Source organism: Fopius arisanus, unplaced genomic scaffold, assembly GCF_000806365.1.
Source record: "Fopius arisanus strain USDA-PBARC FA_bdor unplaced genomic scaffold, ASM80636v1 scaffold00063, whole genome shotgun sequence".
NCBI classification, from domain to species: Eukaryota; Metazoa; Arthropoda; class Insecta; order Hymenoptera; family Braconidae; genus Fopius; species Fopius arisanus.
The window spans coordinates 642,707-663,284 of record NW_011887802.1 but is presented as its reverse complement, the minus strand read 5'-3'; the positions used below and the strand labels follow the sequence as shown (position 1 = coordinate 663,284).

Here is a 20,578-nt window from a genome sequence, read left to right as displayed (position 1 = left end):
ATTTATTGTCCTGCCAAATTGGCTTCTATGAGTAAATATTATAATATGAGTTTCAGCGAATAAACTTTTTGTTCAGCCGAGAACTGTTCATTTCAGAATTGATTACGAAAAAGTTGAAATTATATGAAAATATTTTCCTTACACAATGATGCTAGGTGAAGTTACAAAAATATATGGGAAAATAGGGATTATCAATTTTCATGTTAATATGACAGGAGGCTCGTCTGATGGTGGCAGCTCTGTTGTTTCTTGAGTCTTGATGATTTTACTGTTAATTATATTCCCGTAAGCGTCCATTTCATCGATTGAGATTAAAATGTTTGAGATAACAGGCATCGATTTACCAGCACTGTCTTCAGCGTCTGTGTTCACTTCTAAGGCGACATTACTATCGTCTTCTCCAGTGTCTTCGACAATCTCAAAATTGGGAATTCCACGTTTTGAATTTTTTCTGGAAACTTTTATTTTGTACTCCTTAGGTGGATCATCGATTTCTAATTCGCTCACTGATCCTGCAGCATCGTCGTCGATCCCCTCGTACCTGAATCTCTGCAATCTGTAACATCCATCGTGTTCTCTGATGTACTGGAATTTCTTGTGGCCACTTGGCCACTGCAGATTGTGAACATCCACCAGGTGTTTCGTCAATGTATAACTCTTTCGATATTTTATCGGACATTCGTGGCAGCAGTACCAACGGACTTCAGAGCTGTGAACCCTCTCGATGTGCTTGTCAAATACATAAGCATTTTTACACGTGTAAGTACATCCCTCGTAATTGCAAAAAAAATTAGGTCCACTCGTATGAACAGTCATGTGTGAATCGAGATCTTGTTGAGACTTGGCAGAGTGTGAGCACAATTGACAGGGAAATGGTCTGGCTGACACATGCCGATATCTGATATGTTTTACCAGGCTCGAGGGAGATTCACAGCTCATGTCACAGATCTTGCATTTGTGATTGAATACGTGAAACCTCATGTGTTCACGCAGGATGGCTTCTGTGGGATAGAATTTTGTGCAGTATGAACACTGAAATCCTTGAACTTCTAGAGGAATCTGTCGCCGACAATGGTCATGAAATTTGGTATTAGAGGCGAAGACATTTCCACAATCTGGGCATGCAACGATTTTTTCTTTCGTATGACATTTGATATGATCCTTCAGTTTGTAAACACTGGGAAATTTTGCCGTGCAGCCTGTCCACTTGCAACGCACTCCACCCTCGACTTTATTCCCCCGGGGATTACTCTCCAAGTGTTGAATTATGTGGTACAGAAATAATTGGAAATTGTTGAACAATTTCAGGCATTCTTCCCACTGACATAATTGCGGGGACGAGATGTTGAAGACATGTAGCCCCAGATTTTCGCGGTGACATTTAGGCAATTTAATCCTTTCCCTGATATTACTTCCAATGCACTTAAGCTTTGTATGATATGCATGAAAATTTACGTGTCTGGTAATCTCCTCGGAAATTCCATTTTCAAATCCACAATCGTGCCACTGACAAGCATACACCTGATCCCCACTATCATTCAGTTTAATCTCCAAGTCAGGGACATGAGTCGCCACATGACTAAGGAAACGATCAATCGAACAACTTTTGAAGCTGCAATTTTTCCATTCGCAGACGAGATTTAAAACTTCCTTTTTAACTTGAATGCCAAATCTCCTTTTCTTGGCTCCGCATTCCGACACCGAGTCAAATTCCGAATCAGTCTCGAAGTATTCCTCAAGGTCACAGGCAGCTTCACGTTTCAGACTCGGCGCTGATGGCTCCAGAAGTTGAGTCTGTGATTTCACCCAGATCTTGCATTTTTCCTGGCCTTCCTGGTCTGCCATCAATCCTTCCATTGTATCACTCATATTTGGCTGAAACACGAAGAATTAAACGAACATACATTTTTTCAAGGACACGTGTCCACGACAAAATCCAGGAAAACCCATTCAGGAATTCCCATGAATATGGCGATTTCCATAGTATCATGAGATATAACAAGTTCAAATATACCGCCGAATTTCTTGCTACTGGAATCAAAGAAACCTGAGATAAAATGGATTCAACAAGTTTGTGCTCAACTACTAAATGAAAAATCATACTGGAATTTGTTAACGGTATGAAATGCGTTGAGCATAGAATGCTGCGTGAGAAATTTCTTGACGTTTGTTATGATTCGTTAGGTGTGCGCCATGATGGTTTACTCGAGAGAATAACCATCCCAGTACTTACCCACAAATATTCGGTTATTTGTCCACTTTAATCAGCGTTAATTGTGCTTTAAGCACGTACACTGTGATGCTAAGTAGAAAAACTATTTGAGAAAAAAAAGCTGGGCAGTCATAATAATGTGGAAATTAAATTGCGAGAGAGTGATGAGACGTATAAGTGCACTGACGTCGCATCGACACAATACTGGCGGAATTCTCTTGACTCGAATGAATGGAACCCTCTCCACCATCTACGCCCTGTCCTCCGGTTAATATTCCCTTCTTATAACGAAATCTTTAAGAAAATTATTCTGCCAAATAAATAAATACCACAAATGCATTTCAGCCACAATTATTGATTCAGTGGTATTATATTAAAAATCCTCAAGGCATTTTCTCTTGAGCCTATCATGGAGTCAATCATAAATGAACAATTATGAATCTCCGATGAATCGAACTCAGAGTTGAGTTTTTCTATTTTTTCTTGGGATTTTTATTTAAATTATTTATATTTATATAATTTAAAGTGTATTGACAATTATTTTTATCGTTACAGGACAAGGAAAATGTGGTGTTGCTGTTGTACGAGTATCGGGTAGTGCTGCCATCGAAGCTCTCAGAAAAATGACAAATTTGACAAATCCAGAACCGAGAAGAGCCTTCCTAAGAAAAATATTTGATCCTGTTACGCGTGACGTAATTGACAAGGGATTGTGTTTATGGTTTCCAGGTACATTAGCGAGATTGTTTTGAGAGAAATAAAATTGAGTCACGAAACGGGAGATGAATCCACGAATGATTATTTGAAAAACAATAAATAAATTAAACTGAATTAAAATTTTGTGGACAGTCGGATACTAACTTTCGAACGTTAAATTTTAATCTCTTTCAAAGTTTAAGGTACTTCTGAATTTTTAAGCAGTAAGAAGGCGAGAATTACTCAACCTACTGAAATTTTCTAAAGAAACATGAATATTCAGTAGTAGACAGCGTTTTTATTTAAATATATTTTTCCATGAGCACTGAAAGCGCCTTCCATCCCTTTTCATTTTATATTTATAATTTAATTATTCAAGATAAATAATCAAGACTTGCTCGGAAACTCGTGAATTTTTTTTAATCTGTTCCAGGTCCCACCTCTTTTACAGGCGAGGACAGTGTTGAATTTCAAGTTCACGGTGGTTCAGCTATCCTCCAAGCGATAATGTCAGCCCTAGGAAAGCTGAAATTCCGACCGGCTGAGCCAGGTGAATTCACGAAACGTGCGTTTTACAACGGAAAATTAGACTTGACTGAAATCGAAGGTTTGGCTGATTTAATTCACGCAGAAACTGAGCAGCAGAGAAAGCAGGCGCTGCTCCAAGCAGATGGGAATCTCAAAAAGCTGTACAATAACTGGAAGGCTATTTTATCGAAGAGTCTAGCACACATCGAGGCTTATATTGATTTCAGTGAGGATGACAACCTAGAGGGTAATATTCTCACGATTACGAACCAAACCATTAAGGATTTGATTTCAATGATATCGAAGCATTTAGCCGATGGCAGAAAGGGGGAGATCCTGAGAGTTGGGGTGAGAACGGCTATCATTGGTCGGCCGAATGTTGGCAAGAGCAGTCTCATGAATTATCTGGTTCAGAGAAATGCTGTAATTGTAACGCCAATTGCTGGAACCACCAGAGATGTCGTGGAATTGAATGCTAATATTTGTGGGTATCCTGTGATCCTAGCTGACACTGCAGGACTTGCTGAGAGGACACAGGATATTGTTGAGATCGAGGGAATTAGGAGAGCTAAAGGTTATGCTAAACATGCAGATCTCATTATTCTGATGATCGATGCATCTTCATTCGTGGCGAGTCAATTGGATTTTCCAGAGTACCTGAAAAATTATATTAACCAATTAGAGATGAGTGAGATTATCTCAGCGGATAATGGGCTGTCAAGGAATTGTGTTATCGTTGTTAATAAAACTGATTTAATTGAAGAGGAGGTAAAAAAAGAATTGAGAAAAATTGAGGCTGTTTCTATTTCATGTACCACTGAGGAAGGATTTGGAGAGTTAATGGAATCGTTGGAGAAGAAATTTCAAACGATGTAAATGAATTACGCCTTACTCTTTATAATTCTGAAATATTCTTGAAAAAGTATTTTTAGTGAAATGTTTTTATCTTGTTGAAAGATTTTACTGCAAAGTTTTTCGATTTTTTCCGACCACTTTAATCCTGACTTTTTAATTGCAGTTGTGGCAACCCATCTCGAGAGGACCCGACGATAAGTCAAGCGAGGCACAGGACGCACTTAACTAATTGCGTGGAGTATTTAGAAAAGTATCTGGAGATGAGTTCCAGGGAGAAGTACGATATGGTGATAGCTGCTCAACAAATTCGTAATGCCATGCGGGAACTGGGGAAGATTACAGGCGATATTAGCACTGAAGAAATTCTAGATATTATTTTTACAAGTTTTTGTATAGGAAAATGAGAGGAATAAATGACAAATTCAGTGATAAGTTTCCAATGTTTTGAAATTCAATAGTGAGAAGTGGTGAGAATTTTTAAGACATAGAATTCTCCATTCTAATTTGACGCGAAAAAAAAATCGAGATGGCTAAAGTATCGGAGGCGTGCTCATGCGTAGAATTGCTGAACTAAAGTTCTTTTCAACGTGAATTCTCGTCAGCCCAAGGTTCGTACGCGGTATAAATCTGTAAAAATCTGAGTAATCCGTGAAAATCATAAAAATATTTATATCAGTGCTTCGTTATTATATCTTGAGTAAAAAGTCTCAAGTAATATTTAATGGATCTCATCAGACAAATCCATCAGATCTTGGAAAATATCACATAACCACAAACCATAATTCACAAGTGCTTGTGTTTGTGTTTCAGGATGGCACCCAGGTACGAGTTGGCCGTTGGCCTGAATAAGGGTCACAAAACCACTAAAATTCGCGTAGCAAAGAACAAGGGCATGAAGGAGAAAACCCTGGCTCTAAGACCAGCTCGTCTAAAGGGGGTAAGGGAATTCTATTACTTTCTGAACATAACCTTAGAATCCATTAAAAATTTTACCATTGAAGTTATTAAATTCCTTTGTTAAATCGATTGCGTCGTAGAGAATTTGTGACTCTCTCAATATATCAATTCCGTCTCGATTCCATAATTCAACTCTTCAGGATTTTGGAAAAAAAAAATGTTTATAATGTGAAAAAGTGTAAAAAAAAATATTCTCAATTCATAACGTGTTCTGCTCATATAGTAGACAGATGACTACCCATTAAGTAATTAATTGTTATTGTTAATTATGGAGGTCTGTAGTGGTGTCTAAACCTGATATGCCATTTACTGATTTCAGCGTCAGACAAAGCACAGCAAATTTGTGAGAGACCTGATCCGCGAGGTGACCGGACACGCCCCATACGAGAAACGTGCTATGGAGTTGCTCAAGGTCTCCAAAGACAAGCGAGCACTGAAATTCCTGAAGAGGAGGGTAAGTCAAAACACTCATTCAAAATTTTACATTCTCCCTTTATTCATATATCCCACACTTCATGCGCTCGAATAGACGGGAAAAACTCCAGTGTTTAATTTTTCATGAATACATCCGGGAGTATGAGAAAAAAACGCTCAAAACAACTAACAAAACAACTAGGGAAATTGTGTTCCCTAGTTGTTTCGAAATATTTCGATGGTTTCGGTCTCAACGTATTGTTTTTTCTTGTGAAGGTCGATTTCGGGCGAAAATATCGTGATATAAATTTGGCGTATCACCTTTTAGTTCGAAAAAAATATTTTCTTCTAAGATCATTCATTTCAACAGGACTGTCATGTCTGCCTTGAACTGTTTTATCCATTTCCCCTCTGAAATGAGTTTGTCAGACTCAGATGCCGTAGCGAATGGATATAGCTGTTAAAATTAATCATGAACCCCTTTTCTTTGTGAGTGTATCTAGAGTGCGAGAGATTTTAATATGAAATGTTCAGGAAACGATTCTACCGTTGAAGTAATCTAACGTTCGGAAAGCCGTAGAAGTTTTCTATTAATGAAAATGAAGTTTTAATAAATGATCATACCGATTACATGTTTTGCCTTTAACGGTTTTCAAAGTCTCAGATGTGAAATCGTGGAATTGAATTATTTTCGGGGTTTCGAGTTTAATCATTCTCACGATTAAGTAAAATTAACAAAACACTTCTTATTTTAGTTGGGCACGCACATTCGCGCTAAGAGGAAGCGTGAAGAGCTGGGTAATATCCTCGTCCAGATGAGAAAGGCCGCAGCCCACCACTAAACATGGGTACTTTGATTATTTGTAAGAAAATACAAATTAAGAAAAAAATAAAATGACCTACAATCATTCATGAAATCCTGACGACTCGACAAAGTTTTTTTCCAAATCACAACAAAAATTGTTAGTATCCTAGATTTTTTCAATGTTACCTTCATGATGATAATGCCAAATCGTTCGAAAAAAAAAATTACATACCTTGCCTGATAAAAATATTTGATACATCTACTCGATGAATTTGAAATTTCTTTGATCTGGTTTTTGTTAAATTTACGTTTATTGCTCAATGTTTATTCGAATACGCTAAATTTTATCGTTCCCTTGACTGAAGGAAAACCTTTGTAGGAACAGAGAGTGAAATAAATCAAGTGGAAATGGCAACTGAAAATCCATTCACGTGTTTAGCTGTAAAAAAAACATAAAACAGTGATATTTCCATGTTTCGTGCCACTTATCGTCTCAAGTACTGAACGTCAAGGGAGTTACGATGTCGTTTCCAGGTTGAAAATTCAGGTATAACGATTCCTATGTCTCGAGCAATTTTTATGATGGTCTCAATTTTTTTTCTTCACTTTTTTTTGCTTTAACTCATATTGCATACTTGTTAAATGATGGGTGTCATGTAGAATGTGTGTATCCACTTGGATCACGTTCTGGTGCCAGACTTAGAGGAGGGCAAAGAGAATACTTGTGTCAGCGATTCAGTTATTTTCCTCCCATACAGAGCACATGAAATTGCTTGTGATTTCATCTTCATGATGGCTGCTGAATTGGATTTGTATTGTTATACGAGATTAATTCAATTTTTCTGGTGATGACGTTGGCGTTTTGCCTGTAATTGGCAAGTGGCAGAACAATATGAGCCGACGGATCAATAGTTTTTGGGATAAACTCTGAAAGAAATGGGAGTTTTATAACAGGAGGATTACAGAAGAATTGAGGAGTTACTCGATTTTTCAAGAAAATACATTTGAGGTGAGATATTTGGACGAATTTTTTTTCCAATTGAATATCTTGAATTTATGAACATATGGTTATGAAATAATCACCGAATTCTGTAATTACCCATTCTAATTTCAATTATAGAAATTATATAATTCAAGTGCCATCGTTATCACCAATTTTGCATGATTCACGAAATCTGTAACCCAGAAATGGACTCCACCTTTTTCTCTCCTATATTGAATAATTCGATTTGATATCTGAAAAGAACTCCTGGCTTAGAGAAATTGAATTTTTCCCTCAGAAAATATAAACTTATGAACGATACCGTGGGCTCTCTTCCAGTTCAGTTAGTTTCCTCAATAATGCAGTTGAAATATTGACTTTTTTGAATTTAATTTGAAAGTTAAATTAATCCGGCAGTCAGTATTGAATTTATTCGTGGGGAAAAAGGTGCAACGTGATGTGGATAATTAGAAAGAATCATTTATTTATTATTCGTTTTTGCATTGGAAAAAAATGGACTAAAATTGGAGGAAATTCTACAGGTATCAAAGAAAAAGAAGTATTGGTCGTGGAAAGTGGGTCATCGACCGGAAAGTACTTATCCTCAGGCCACCGGGCTGTCGTTTTGAATAATCGCTAAAACGAGGCATATTAAAAGTTCGTAGGTGTATAACCATTTTCCCTCCTCTACCCGACCTTCTACTCCACAATATACAGAAGGTGAGAGGAATATACTGCAGTTTTGCTGTGTGAAAGAAGGGTCGTTTGGATAGGAAAACTCCAAAAAGAGGGCAAAAAAACCATTAAAAAAATACGCGGAGCCCAGACAAGTTGCGTTTATTAACACTATGCATCATATAGCGAGCCCACTGTACACCTAGCCCTGGCTAAAGACTTTTTATTGCATTAAAGATAAATTACGAAGGTTGCTCTGTACGACCTATCGTTTTTTTACTCTCTGGAAAATTCTACAAAATTTTGAATATAGTAGAGATATTTTTTCCACATCATCATTCTGATTTTTTGCCTTGCAATTCAGGGGATTTTTGTAGTTGACAAATGATATAAAAAAATGGGAGACAAGTTTCCCGTCAATTTGCTCGTGTGTGAGTGAACATTCAGAGGAATTTTTCTCTCACAGAATTCTCCTTCTACTATTTTTAAAATATCTGCAGAAATATTAATTGGGCGTGTATAAAATTGCAATTATTATTATTATTTGATTAAGGATTGTTAGTGTTTTGAGTTTTATCTCAATTTCGTCAGAATATTTGCCACATGAGGATCATTTTTAATGGATCCAGGGGCATCACTCTCCTCGCGAATAAACTCGTAATCGCTTGTTTTTTGTTACCACCAGCACCAACAATAATTCTTTGTCCGCTCGGGATGGTAAAAGAAACAATAGAAATAAAGTGAAAAAATACCACATGCGGAGAGGTTGAAAAAAAAAAATCACCTTGGCAGAAAATTTAGCGTGAGTAACAAAACCATACATAGAATTGTAGATGTTTCGTGTTCCATAGCAATTTAAGCGGTGGTTGTTATAAATCCTCAAGAGGGTGTCGGGAGTTAAAATACGATCGGTAAAAATATGTGGTCCGGATGAGAGAGACTTTTCCCTCAGTATTCCGGATATTTTACCAAACTCTCCACGTGGACCTGTTTCTGCTAGAAGGGAGGAGTTTACCTCTTCCACAAGATTTACCGATTCATAAATACTTAAACATTCAATCCACCCACATGGTCCAAGTATCTTCTTTGGAGGGGTTTTAGGGTGTAGGCGAATGTTATGTTCCCTCGGTGGCTATCGTTGATGCCAATATTTTTCAATATCGATTTTCATCCCTTGTCGACACAACTCCGTACCAACACCAATCTCCCAAGTGTAGTCTTCTATCTCGGCTACCGGATACCCCGTAATGTTTCACGATTGTAGCTGATATTATAGCCAGTCTGTAATAATTCATAGTTTTCCGGCCACAGAGGTATAAAGTTTATCCATTACACTATTCACCTGCTCTCGGCTCTCAAAATTTTCACTAAACTGCCTCGCTCCCTTGTGCGTTTCAATTTTACCCATCTCCTTGTTAATTAACCAGTCATCAATTATCACATTGCGTTTACGCCTGAATTTTCGGTGAAATTTATTTGGTGTTAATGAAATTATACTGCAGGTGACTGTCGGTTGAAAGTAAAGATGCATTGAATGTCATAATTTTGTCGAAATTATTCAACAATATCATTTCAAATCCGCCCAATTAATTGAAACCAATGATTAATTAATTCAATTTAGTTTTCAAGGACTAGATACCTTCATCCACTTTGATCGTGATTTTTACGTATCCTATTTCTCGTTGAATTGATGATGGTTGTCCTCTTTTTCCGGTTCTACAGCTATCCTCAGACTAACGGCGCGTATTTTTCGTGACCCCATTTTCGTACTGCATCTAACAAATTTCATTTCCAATTCCAATCGTAGCCAATCTTCGGAATTGACTGGCCTGCGGCCCATTGCATTTTTTAATCATTTTTTATTTGTATGCATATGAGAAAGTGAAGAAAAAAAAATATCTGCATTCAGATTAAAATGCGCACCGTGACATCATTAATTCAAATTACGATCCAAATTATGATAACCAATTCTTTATTGCCTACATTAAAATGGAAAAGAATTTGTAATTTTCTCTCAAACCGGCTGGTATCCCTCGTGTAAAACAAAAGTAAAAAAAAGGCGTATTAAAAATAGTGACGCGATAGCAACAGAAAAATTCCCAGCGAGAGGATAATTCCAGCAGTAATACAGGATTCATTTTTCGAAACGATTCATTATTCGTTATATTTCCCCAAAGCCCCCGACATGAATAAGCAGGTTTCTATGTATATCCTCGCGCTGTTTCAATTTTATATTCAATGGATGTTATCATCAGTCGGAATTTATGAACAAAATAACCACGGCGACTGAGCTCTCAAAACCCCATGGAAGTTGAATGTAAATTTTGTTAAATGTCGTGGGAGAGTTGTTTGGTAACAGGCAAGGATGGGCCAGAGCAGAATAATTTCTCGGCCCATACTGATATCCCTCGGTTCAACGACGGTTCGTTACTGTTTCAAGTTTCACGTATTACGAGATTAACTAAACCAGCCGAGATCATTTGAGTCGCATCCGCGAGCTGCTGATTAGAAGTCCGAGTGCTCGTAAACGTCTCTTCTTGCTTATCATGACGTTACGAGTATAAATTTATATGGAAATTGAGTCGTCACACCGCAACCCAGAAGGGCAGCCCATGTAGGATGGCCGGATTGGCCTGAGGACCGAGCCAATCTCGACGCCAATATTTCCGAAGCTTGGAAAACAGACCCATTTATCAGTGCCTTGATTAGCCCAAGGAAGGCAGCCGATTGACCGCCGGTCTTATAATTTTCAATTTTGGGTAAAACGGTATCGAATATAATAAATATTCGTTTGCGTAAGTGAAATTCTTAAAGCCAAGAAAATGCCCCACTTAAGTTCTTCAATTAAAATGAAAAGCAAGCAGCGAACTCGTTGGTAGTAATTACTGTACAGTGTTTATATTAACTCGCAATTTAACGCTGCACATTCACCTCAACTTATTGAGTGATTCTTGGAGAACTCTCCATTCTGTTTACCTCCACTTTGCGTAGTGTAAATGTTTCTTTATTTTTTATCACTAATGTAACGAAGTTTTGGAATGTAAAAATAATCTCTCAAGTCTCTAGGGAGCTGACTCCCGGAGGTCCATCACCGGTATTTCCCAAGTTTCTCCTGGTCCTGGCTTCGCACTGCTTCTTTCCGTTCTGCAACCGTCGATGCGCTCAGAGGGAATTAATTCTTTGAAATCATTTATCCAGGTATATCAACTCGCGCGGACCGCGGAGAAAGGCCCCTCCCGAGTGCCTTTCAATTACTATTCTATTCTGAAAGCCTGTGATTGGTGCGGCACTCCAAATACCAGTTTTTCCCCCACCACGAAATTTCCGCCAATCAAGGATTTTTTGCCACACAACCGTACCTACAAAAGGGACTGCAGTACTTGAGGAATTTCAGTCTGCGAAAGAGTTCAGATATCGACGGTTGAAAAAAGTAATTTTCAGGAGAACCACAATGAATTTGGTTGGCGAAAACAGATTCATAAAATTTCAATTTCAATTTTCTTCGACCACCGAAGAATAAAGAATAAAATCCATTGAATTTTAGACATCCAAATATTTTTATGGGCTCACAGAACAGTAAATTTTCAAGGTTTTTCTTTTTCACTCCAATTCAGATGAATCCCTTGTCTTTCTAAAAATTGTACCAAAAATTTCAACCGAAAAAGTAGTCAATAGAGAATATTCCAGAGCAATCCCGATTTATCCCGTGTTATATCGGTTCTATTGAATTTTCAGAGAAGTTAGTGTAATAAAAATAATCTTGCGATTCGGAGGAAAAATGATAGAGATCTCTGATCTTATGAAATACTCCACCAAAAATCCGTCCAACGATGAGGAAAATTTCCCCAGAAACTTCCAAAGTCGATAAAAATGGTTGAATGAGTCCTCCGATTCCTCTGTTCACTGCGGAAGCCGATAAATCGACTCCCTAAAATTAGTCCCTATCCTGGTACACTCGAATTACCGGACCACAGATACGAGAGTGAAAAGATTGACTGGCCGTCCTCATAGTTCCAGTCATTTGTAATTTTCTATAAAATTACAGGAAAACCAGAGGAAATGGTCGACCAGGCGATATCAAAGCTAATCCGTTAATTGATGTTCTCACAAAATTACCATCTGCTTCCACACCAATGAAATTAGGGTTGACGTAGCTCTATGTACGTAGAAATTGGTATTACTGACCGGTAGTATCGGTTTTGTGTTTAGTGATTGCGGTGACAGGAACTTGTGGTACGCTTGTCAATAACAACGCACACCAGACCCATCCAATTCAAACCACCAAGACAAATGGCTTTTACATTTCATCATCAATGGCTTTTTCCCGCGACTTTACCCAAACCTGTGCCTCAAGACTTCTCAGATTTATGTAAGTGCTTTCAAACATTTCAACTAATTGCGCTATTATAGAAATTCCTCAGAACAGATAATTGAGATAATTAAAATAAACATTTCTGCAAACGATATTTTTGAAAGGGGTCATTATTACCATTTTCAAATCGGTATGATATCGTGGAATATTTCCGCGTGATATTTAGGTCAATAATGTTTGGATGTGTGAGCGAATAAAACAATTCAGAATCTCTCGATTTATAATACGTTTTGTTTATATAAAAATGAGAAATTGTGAGTCATGGAAAATTAAAGATTTGGGTAATAATGAAGTATAAAGAAAAGTTCTACCTACGACTGGTTAAAATAAAAACACTTGTAATTTCCATCAAAACACGACGTGATTGACGCGCGATCTCTCTATTTGATTCGAACTCTTTTTACACACAATTCCGATGAAAATTCCTCGTAGTTCAAACACTCTATATATATAGACGAGTCAGTCTAAACTGATTCATAAAATACGAATTATTCGATTTTTTGAAATAAAACTCATCCGATGGATTCATCAAAGACCGAAAAACCCGGGGAATGTTATTTGAAAATAAATTGTCCCCCACCTCGGTGAAAAAAATACGGCAACTGCAGATAGATGACGAGCTTGTTTCGAGATTGATTTTCGATCGAACATTCACATCACGTATATCAATACTGACTGTCAATTTGCCATTAACTCTTTGGTACGAAAGTTTCTGCAAGTGACGTTGACATCATCTGGTCCAAATGGTATTCGATGCTGCACGCTACATGATGGGAAAATGTTGAAAGTTATTTTCTGTGAACAAACTCAGGTTGAAAGTCTCAGTTTATTTTCTCAGTACTCTGAATCTATTTTTATTGTACCACCGAGTAAATAAGGATTCAATTTGGATTTTACTCCAGCTTCAATTTTGGAGAACTGCCGGTACTTCACTGGATTTCATGACGTCTCTCCATATTTTCGAGGGAATGAGAGTGCAAATCAATTATTGCTTCAACAAACCTGAGTTGCATACAAATGAAGAATTCTCGTTATTAAAATGAATAAGGTGTGTTTATTCAGTTTCCACAAAACTTATTACTGCCTTGGTGTCACATTTTCGTTTTACCTTCGTGTATTTTTTCAATTAAAAAAAATCATTTAAAATAATTCAATTGGTATTTTTGAGAAAAGAATTTGCGAGAATTTTCGAGAATTCACTCAACCATCAAGTCATGAAGATCTTTATCCACGGTATTATTTTCTCTGAACCCATTGAGAACTTGCACCTTGTTTGCTACACTCCGCACAGAAAAAATAAACACCAAAAAGAATTTCTATGTATAATTCCTATGCTTTCAAATAGATAGCTCATACCGCTATTCAAAATAAACAGCGTACTTATTCTGAACAAACCTATGAGGAATATGCAAATATTGATTCAACAGTCGAATGTCCGTGTATTATTTACTCTATATTTTTGATATACATATTTTTTTCCCGTGTTTTATTTTACTAATAAATGAATTCCCAAATCAGTAAATTGATAAATTCTTTAAATATACCCATGTAGTATATTTATATATATTATTTATAATATGTATATTTTTTTGTTAAGTTTATGAATAATATAAATTATAATTATTGAAAAAATGTAAATTTTCATAAGCCTAACTATGCGGCGAAAATGCGTGACATTCCGCTATATCTGAATTTAAAAAAAAAAGACACGTACGGAGTTGATAGGTTAGACAAAGTTTGAACCCTGACCTACACGCCAAAGCCCTGTGAGTTCACTTCATTGGTGAATGCATCTAAAATATTCACAAACACCCATGACATGCAAAGCCCCCATGTATGCATCAGGGCATCCGATTGAACACTGGATGTCCTTTGAGCCACTGTTTTCCAATACTCTGTTTTCCGTTTTGTTTTTCATACGCTTTTCTATTTTTTCATTTTTATTTTAATCCAAGAGTGCCACCCACATGCAGCAGCAGTATACTAATCCTCTAACCGATAGTAATGAACGAAAAATAAAAGCGATACAGAAATCGTATGACAAAAACGTATGGAACTCAGTTGAGAATCAAAGAATGCATAAGAAGGATGAGACCCGATATATTTCGATCCGGGGAGATCAAACTCTATCGATACGTGTGTTGAAATACCAATTCCGATACTCAATACCACACACTTGTTTTTGTATTTTTTTTCATTTTTTTTTACAATTGCTTTCGAATGTAGGTCATGTGCATATTGTTCAATGGGATTTTCGATTTTGGACGGCATTCAAATTTCTTTATTAAAAAATATAGAAATACTGTTGACGATCGCCGTTTGATGCCCGAAGGAAGTCTTGCGGTTTAATTTTCGTTATCAATTTCCAAAGCTATCATTATTATCATTAGTATTTCAAATACTCAATCAATTTTTGAGCTTTTACAGGTGTTCATCTTGAGAAAAACATTTCAAAATTGAATTTGCAATCCATTACAATTCAGCTCTAACAAAGATTAATTAGTAATTATTAATTCGGTTGTCTGCTGTACTGATAGAATCGTTCATTCGTACTAAATGCAAGTCCTTAATTATTAATGAATGGTAGAATTTGATACGAGCGAATGAATATTCGTTAATAGTTAACGAGTGATTCCTTTGGGAGATAAAAATGGAGTGGATCAAAGCTTCTCAAATATGCATTCATTCTCCATTAATTCATGATCTTTTGCAGTGACCGAACTACCTCTATCAGTTCGATTTTCTATATTTTAAGTGATTTTTAAATTTTTTCATGTATTTCTGTTCTTGCTTCCGACCGGAAGCTTTGTAATCCATTATTTTGTCGATTTTCCTATTCTGCCAGAAAATAATGGTTGTTTGTAAACTTTATAAGCATTTGGGATAGTGGACATCATGTGTATACTGTAAAATCGGATAATTTAGAGTTCTCGATGATTTCTAGTTACATTTAGCACTTCTATCAATAATAAAGACTCTAGACTGTCTGCTTGATGGAATGTTCCGGCGAATTTACTTGATTATTCTCACTGCACTATTTTGCAACGATCTTTCACTGCCAGAACGTTAAATGTGGATCCAAAAGACGATGGTCACATCCCTTCAACTTCTCCAAACTTGAAATACCTAAATTCACTTGGAACAGGCCACGTACGACTCGTTGCTCCCAACTCACAAATAGATTCAGAAACATGCGACCTTTTCCCACAACTCAAGCGATATCTCCCAAAAGTAGTTTTCAAACAGTCATTATAAAATCTCCGTGAAAATCTGGGAGACATTTGATCTCATTACTTCCTGATACTATATACTCACAGAAGACATACACAGATAAAGATTTATAGGAAAAGTTATCATGACATTTACCAATCGTGTGGTGCATTCGTTCTGAATTAATTCCACAGAAATTTCATGTAACTTCGTCATCTTAAAAAAAAAATTCCTATTCTTTCCCATGAAATTTCAAGTGTATTTTTCCAACAGTATAGCATTTACCCGGCGACAACCCTTTTACAATGTTGCTGTACCATTCTCCCCTATGCCAATGGTAATTCCTACAATTTAATTATCTCCGTGCAATTGAATTTGAAAAAAAAATGAAAAAAAAAAATGGCCTCTGGTCGATAAGTCGTCTCGAACGCTCGGAGATAATATTTTCCTCCGGCAGATGATCCCTTATCAGCCGTCATCATCTTCCATCTCTAGCAGTGGATTGGATGTGAGATTAAATGGTTGGGGGATGTTATTTGGTGCGCTTCTGAATGCAGATAAACCCGGAGAAGATCCGTTGCGTGACGGTGGTGGTACACCGGAGATTCGTACAGGTGATACGAAATACTCAAAGTGACAGTGTGGGTGGAAGAGAAGGGCAGGAATAAGCCAGGATTTCTGGATGTAGCCAGGTGCACGAATGGCATCTCTTGTTATATCCCTCTCTTTCCCCCATTTTCTGGGGTAAAGGTGAAACGAGCACTGGGTTGAGTTTACGCTGGAAGAGGAGAGACCCCGTGGAAATTCACGATAACAGGAGGGAGATGAAAACACCAGAGTGGGAGGATGAAAATATAGGGGATGGGATGGGAACAGAGATGGGTAGATTTGACCCTGCCTGTGCACCTGGATAGGAGGCTGTAATCAATACTACTGAAAGCGCGTCCTCCATGCGCCAGGCAACTCTACACCACTCCCCTACATTTCACCTACCCTCCAGGTACATACACCATTGCGAATTTTAAATAAAAATTAACCAGCTAACAATTCTCTCGCAATCAGGAGTTATTACCTGTATCTCATTACATTTTTATTTGTCAGATTGTTTTGCCATTTATGGGAAACTGTCGAACAGATGGACTCACTAATTTTTTACAAACTCGCGTCTGTTCTTATAAATTTTTCCTCAATTTTTGGAAATTGTGGCATTTTTGGAAAAATTCACTGAGAACTTTGTGAGCTAAATTCTTCCACAGTGATGATACCTGAGTTCGTCAAACATGGAATAATGATAAAATTTAAAAACAGTGTATTTTTTAACTTTAATTTTATCAACTGGTTTTCAAATTTGTAAATAACTTGAAAAATGATCATTTTATTGTGGCTCATTGCGCTAGAAGAATCTTGTTTTTCGCGTAATAACTCTCAGTGGAGCCGTAGGTATCATCAAAAACGTGTAAGTGATATATCTGATCTCGGGGTATTATGATATCACTCCAGCTAATGGCTCCCAGTGGGTCAATGTGGTCCCTCCGACGTGCCAAGTATATATCGCCGTACATTGGCTTCCCGTTGGCATCAGCCAGTTTTCCTAATGTTTTCATGGTCTATTCCAAATGATTGCGTGCTCCAATCTATCTTATTATCGTTTAGTGAATTTTTTTCAATTTTCAATGTACCAGGGAATTAAGCAAAAATAATGGCACGTTCCAGAAAAATTTAATTTCCTCCCAGACTTACCGTAATTAATGTAAACTCTCTTGACTATTTCTCTCCGATCTCCAATTATCCTCGACATGCCACATATTTTTCTGTTAATTTTTCCAATACTGGAAGTCGCTGATGGAATTAAGATTGATTAGCGGCTAATCACGAAGTTCTGCTGAGTCCTCAATTTTCTTCCAAATGAATCCACTGATTGCGTAAGGTGCAATACCCAGGGGTGGTTATTTCAGAAAATTAAATGGAAGTGAAAATAGCTTGAGATTTCAATTATATCGTGTCAGTGGATTTTATTCGTTTACGGTGGGCGTCGCGCACTAGTGGAAAAAAAGAGGTGACAGGGGGAGAGAATAATAGATATCGTCCATTGTCAAATCCAATTTGCCCCAGTATCGATAACCCGTTCGCTCTGCAATCTTTTTTTTTAATCCTTTATAGCGAAATACATTGGATCGACGGAATATCGGATATATAGCGATATTTACTACTTATTACTTGGTCGAGGAGAAAGAACATGGCCTGCACCGTTTACTGTACTTGAGTGGGTCGTATCCTCCCATTTGTAGATGAATAAGATACGATCAATTTGACCCAGTTTGCATTATATGATCTCAACTAACCACTTTTCAACTAAGGGAGAATGTCTGGTTATTATTATTAGTTGAGGACACGCTCGGCATGCCTTATCTCCATTCCAACGAGACCTGCTCTTTTTTTCCAAATCCCTTGTGTACAACACTTTTCACTATTTTCAATAGCACAAGTATTGATCATTATCGATTTTGTCATTGTTTTCCATTAAAATTAATTAGCTAGGTTTTTTTAGAGGGCTCTTGGAGAATTCATAAAGATGGCAATCTTCTTGGTGCGCAGGAATTTTTGGTATCGAGGAAGATAATATTGGATGAGATATCCATTTTTCAGTGAATGTTGATCCGAGGAATTTTTGTTTGTACAATATTATGCTGAACAGGTAGAAATTGAGATTTTAATTAGATTTCATGAGTTATATAAATAATTTTTACTGTAACAGCTAGACGATAAATGAAACCTCAAGTTGTTTCCGTATTGTCGATTCGTTCTGAATGTGATAATGTAATAAATAGTGATTATCAGGAAATCGATAGGGAATTGCAGTGGGATACGATAAATGAGGAGATATTAATTAATTAATGAAGATTGGAACCAATCAATGTCGTCTACAGGTATTGATATTGAAAATAAAACATAATTCGCGAAGGAGAAAATGGGACAAATGATTTCTACAGTGAAATTCAAAGGATTGTGCTAATGAGATGAAATAATCCCAATTATTTTCCCGATTTAATTGGATTTTTATTCCCATTTGCGGACCCTCGGTTAAAAACAAAATGTGACACATCCAGAAAGACGAAATAGATGATATTGGCAGAATCATTACTGTCGATAATTTATTTCTGATGATAGATTACAATATACATTGTATTGGCTAGATGAAACACTTATATTAATCCTTCATCCTTTCTATAACGGTACGTATGAGTGAAGTAAAAGACAATCATTCGCATTTTTTAATTTTCATTTATTTTCTCGCCTTCTTATATTTAGACACTTTCTCAGGCGAAAAAGTTGTCAACGAAATGTCGTGTGTATATTGTCGTTATCTTTCTAGACCACTGAACCTCCGGCAATTCATTGATTACCAGTTTTGTCATCGTCTGCGAAAATGTGACAACTGTTTTTCAGGTTTTATTTTTCAGTTTTTTTCATTGATAAATTATTTACACTCACACCTGTGCCATCAATTTTTCATGATTAGTTCTTTTGGCGATTCAATGAGAGTCGAATTGTTGTTTTTTTTTTGTTGCTATTGTGGGATTACCAAGTATTCAATTAAATCGTGTTATGGTGTTTTTTCAAAATTTTTGCATTTGATTTTATTAGGTGATAGATTTTAATATTACGGAATGATATAACTACCGTTGAAGTATCATCAGTAAACGAAATATTTCAAGCAGATTCGTTCATTTTTTTAGGGAAATTTTCAATGACTCGTACGTAAAAATTTTTATAGCTTTTACTCAATATAATGTTCAATTGCTATTTTCATATTAATTGAAGAGAAGAACGCTCTATCTTCACGTTCATCACTGATAGAACGCCCCAGGTACTGCCGTCGAGTTTTAAGAACTATTTCAATTAATTAGTCAATCAAACCTATTGCGATATTTGAGCGGATTGAACCGACCCCAGCCCTCAATCAAATTCATTTTTGACAGTAATTATTCCTTTCTATCAGTGGACATTAATATGAATTCCCATCAGTTATTTCATACCCGATTCAATTCCCAACGAAATCAAGTTTGAATAAGTCGATTATGAATTTCGCGGAGAGAATTCAGACATTTCCGAAATATATAAAATGACAAGATTGAAATTACGTTCTGAAATTTTTATGATCACGATTGAACTGCAGGCGCCGAATGGACGTGTGATAATTCAACGTGAGATTCTCAAGTCATAATATTTTTCACGGCTATAACCATCTCGCAACTTTGGGAATAAAAATTTGGGGGAACATTTTTCTCAAGGGAAAATACAGATTTTCTCATGAGAATCTAGCGATTCTCATCGTCGATTGGTTTGGCGTAATGCACAAGCTGATTGCGCTCACGAAGTTCTTGATCACTTTGCTAACGTCAGTTACAAAAAAATAATGAGCGATGCTCCAATGAGCAATCCATAAAATCGTCATTGACATTTCGGACAGTTTACGTGGCAATGATGTTTTATCTCTGAAAGAAGATTTTAATGCAGTCTCAGAGGAAGTCTTACATTTGTGAAGATTCTCGCGTTGATTCATTGATTAATTCTAAAGTAATATATTTTCTTCATTCACTATTTACACTTTGTATTGGCCACAATATTCTCATATCATTCATACTCTCCAGTACAGTGATAAAACCCTCTATTTTTCTACCTTCATTGATCCAGTCTTCGCACAGAGAAAAGAATTCCTTCCAATGAAGAATACTATTTTCAATAAGAATAATCAGCTATCTAATTGTTAAATCACTCATAATTAAATCAACAAAAATTAAAAAATTGAAAGTAAATATATTGTTCTCAAGATAAAGTAAATCTTAAATATTTTTTTAAAACCACTAAACC

General features: G+C 36.6%; 4 protein-coding genes across 6 annotated transcripts in view; 2 read left to right on the top strand and 2 right to left on the bottom strand.

Moving 5' to 3' along the window:
• Positions 1-82: 82 nt before the first annotated feature.
• On the bottom strand, positions 83-2,324 carry Hinfp (Histone H4 transcription factor). The gene is made up of 2 exons (XM_011308926.1): positions 2,234-2,324; positions 83-1,875 (listed from the first exon to the last, which is right to left on the bottom strand). The coding sequence occupies exon 2, from the start codon at positions 1,867-1,869 to the stop codon at positions 199-201; it is 1,671 nt and encodes a 556-aa protein (XP_011307228.1). The 5' UTR covers positions 1,870-1,875; positions 2,234-2,324; the 3' UTR covers positions 83-198.
• Positions 2,325-2,329: 5 nt separating this feature from the next.
• Positions 2,330-4,721, top strand: LOC105268980 (tRNA modification GTPase GTPBP3, mitochondrial). Of its 3 annotated transcripts, none has more exons than XM_011308924.1 (5): positions 2,330-2,479; positions 2,768-2,941; positions 3,342-3,458; positions 3,540-4,308; positions 4,455-4,721. In XM_011308924.1, the coding sequence occupies exons 1-5, from the start codon at positions 2,350-2,352 to the stop codon at positions 4,693-4,695; spliced, it is 1,431 nt and encodes a 476-aa protein (XP_011307226.1). In that variant the 5' UTR covers positions 2,330-2,349; the 3' UTR covers positions 4,696-4,721. The 3 variants fall into 3 exon arrangements, with proteins under 3 accessions (XP_011307226.1, XP_011307225.1, XP_011307227.1); XM_011308925.1 differs by adding an exon at positions 2,558-2,674 and having other exon boundaries at positions 2,407-2,479; positions 3,342-4,308; XM_011308923.1 differs by having other exon boundaries at positions 3,342-4,308.
• Positions 4,722-4,811: 90 nt separating this feature from the next.
• RpL36 (ribosomal protein L36) lies at positions 4,812-6,579 on the top strand. The gene is made up of 4 exons (XM_011308921.1): positions 4,812-4,899; positions 5,102-5,228; positions 5,568-5,702; positions 6,418-6,579. The coding sequence occupies exons 2-4, from the start codon at positions 5,103-5,105 to the stop codon at positions 6,502-6,504; spliced, it is 348 nt and encodes a 115-aa protein (XP_011307223.1). The 5' UTR covers positions 4,812-4,899; position 5,102; the 3' UTR covers positions 6,505-6,579.
• A 13,694-nt stretch (positions 6,580-20,273) lies between these two features.
• LOC105268978 (T-lymphocyte activation antigen CD86) overlaps positions 20,274-20,578 on the bottom strand; it is a gene marked incomplete in the record, with an annotated part of 141,679 nt that continues 141,374 nt past the window's right edge. The window contains 1 exon segment of the mRNA XM_011308920.1: positions 20,274-20,578.

What these genes read in the sequence shown, in the direction of transcription:
- LOC105268980 (XM_011308923.1), top strand. Translation starts at nt 2,350, where the DNA reads ATGTGGAAATTAAATTGCGAGAGAGTGATGAGACGTATAAGTGCACTG. An exon ending in CATCTACGCCCTGTCCTCCG is followed by an intron (nt 2,480 to 2,767) that starts GTTAATATTCCC and finishes TTATCGTTACAG; the next exon opens with GACAAGGAAAATGTGGTGTT. An exon ending in ATTGTGTTTATGGTTTCCAG is followed by an intron (nt 2,942 to 3,341) that starts GTACATTAGCGA and finishes AATCTGTTCCAG; the next exon opens with GTCCCACCTCTTTTACAGGC.
- RpL36 (XM_011308921.1), top strand. Translation starts at nt 5,103, where the DNA reads ATGGCACCCAGGTACGAGTTGGCCGTTGGCCTGAATAAGGGTCACAAA. An exon ending in GACCAGCTCGTCTAAAGGGG is followed by an intron (nt 5,229 to 5,567) that starts GTAAGGGAATTC and finishes TACTGATTTCAG; the next exon opens with CGTCAGACAAAGCACAGCAA. An exon ending in TGAAATTCCTGAAGAGGAGG is followed by an intron (nt 5,703 to 6,417) that starts GTAAGTCAAAAC and finishes TTCTTATTTTAG; the next exon opens with TTGGGCACGCACATTCGCGC.
- Hinfp (XM_011308926.1), bottom strand. Translation starts at nt 1,869, where the DNA reads ATGAGTGATACAATGGAAGGATTGATGGCAGACCAGGAAGGCCAGGAA.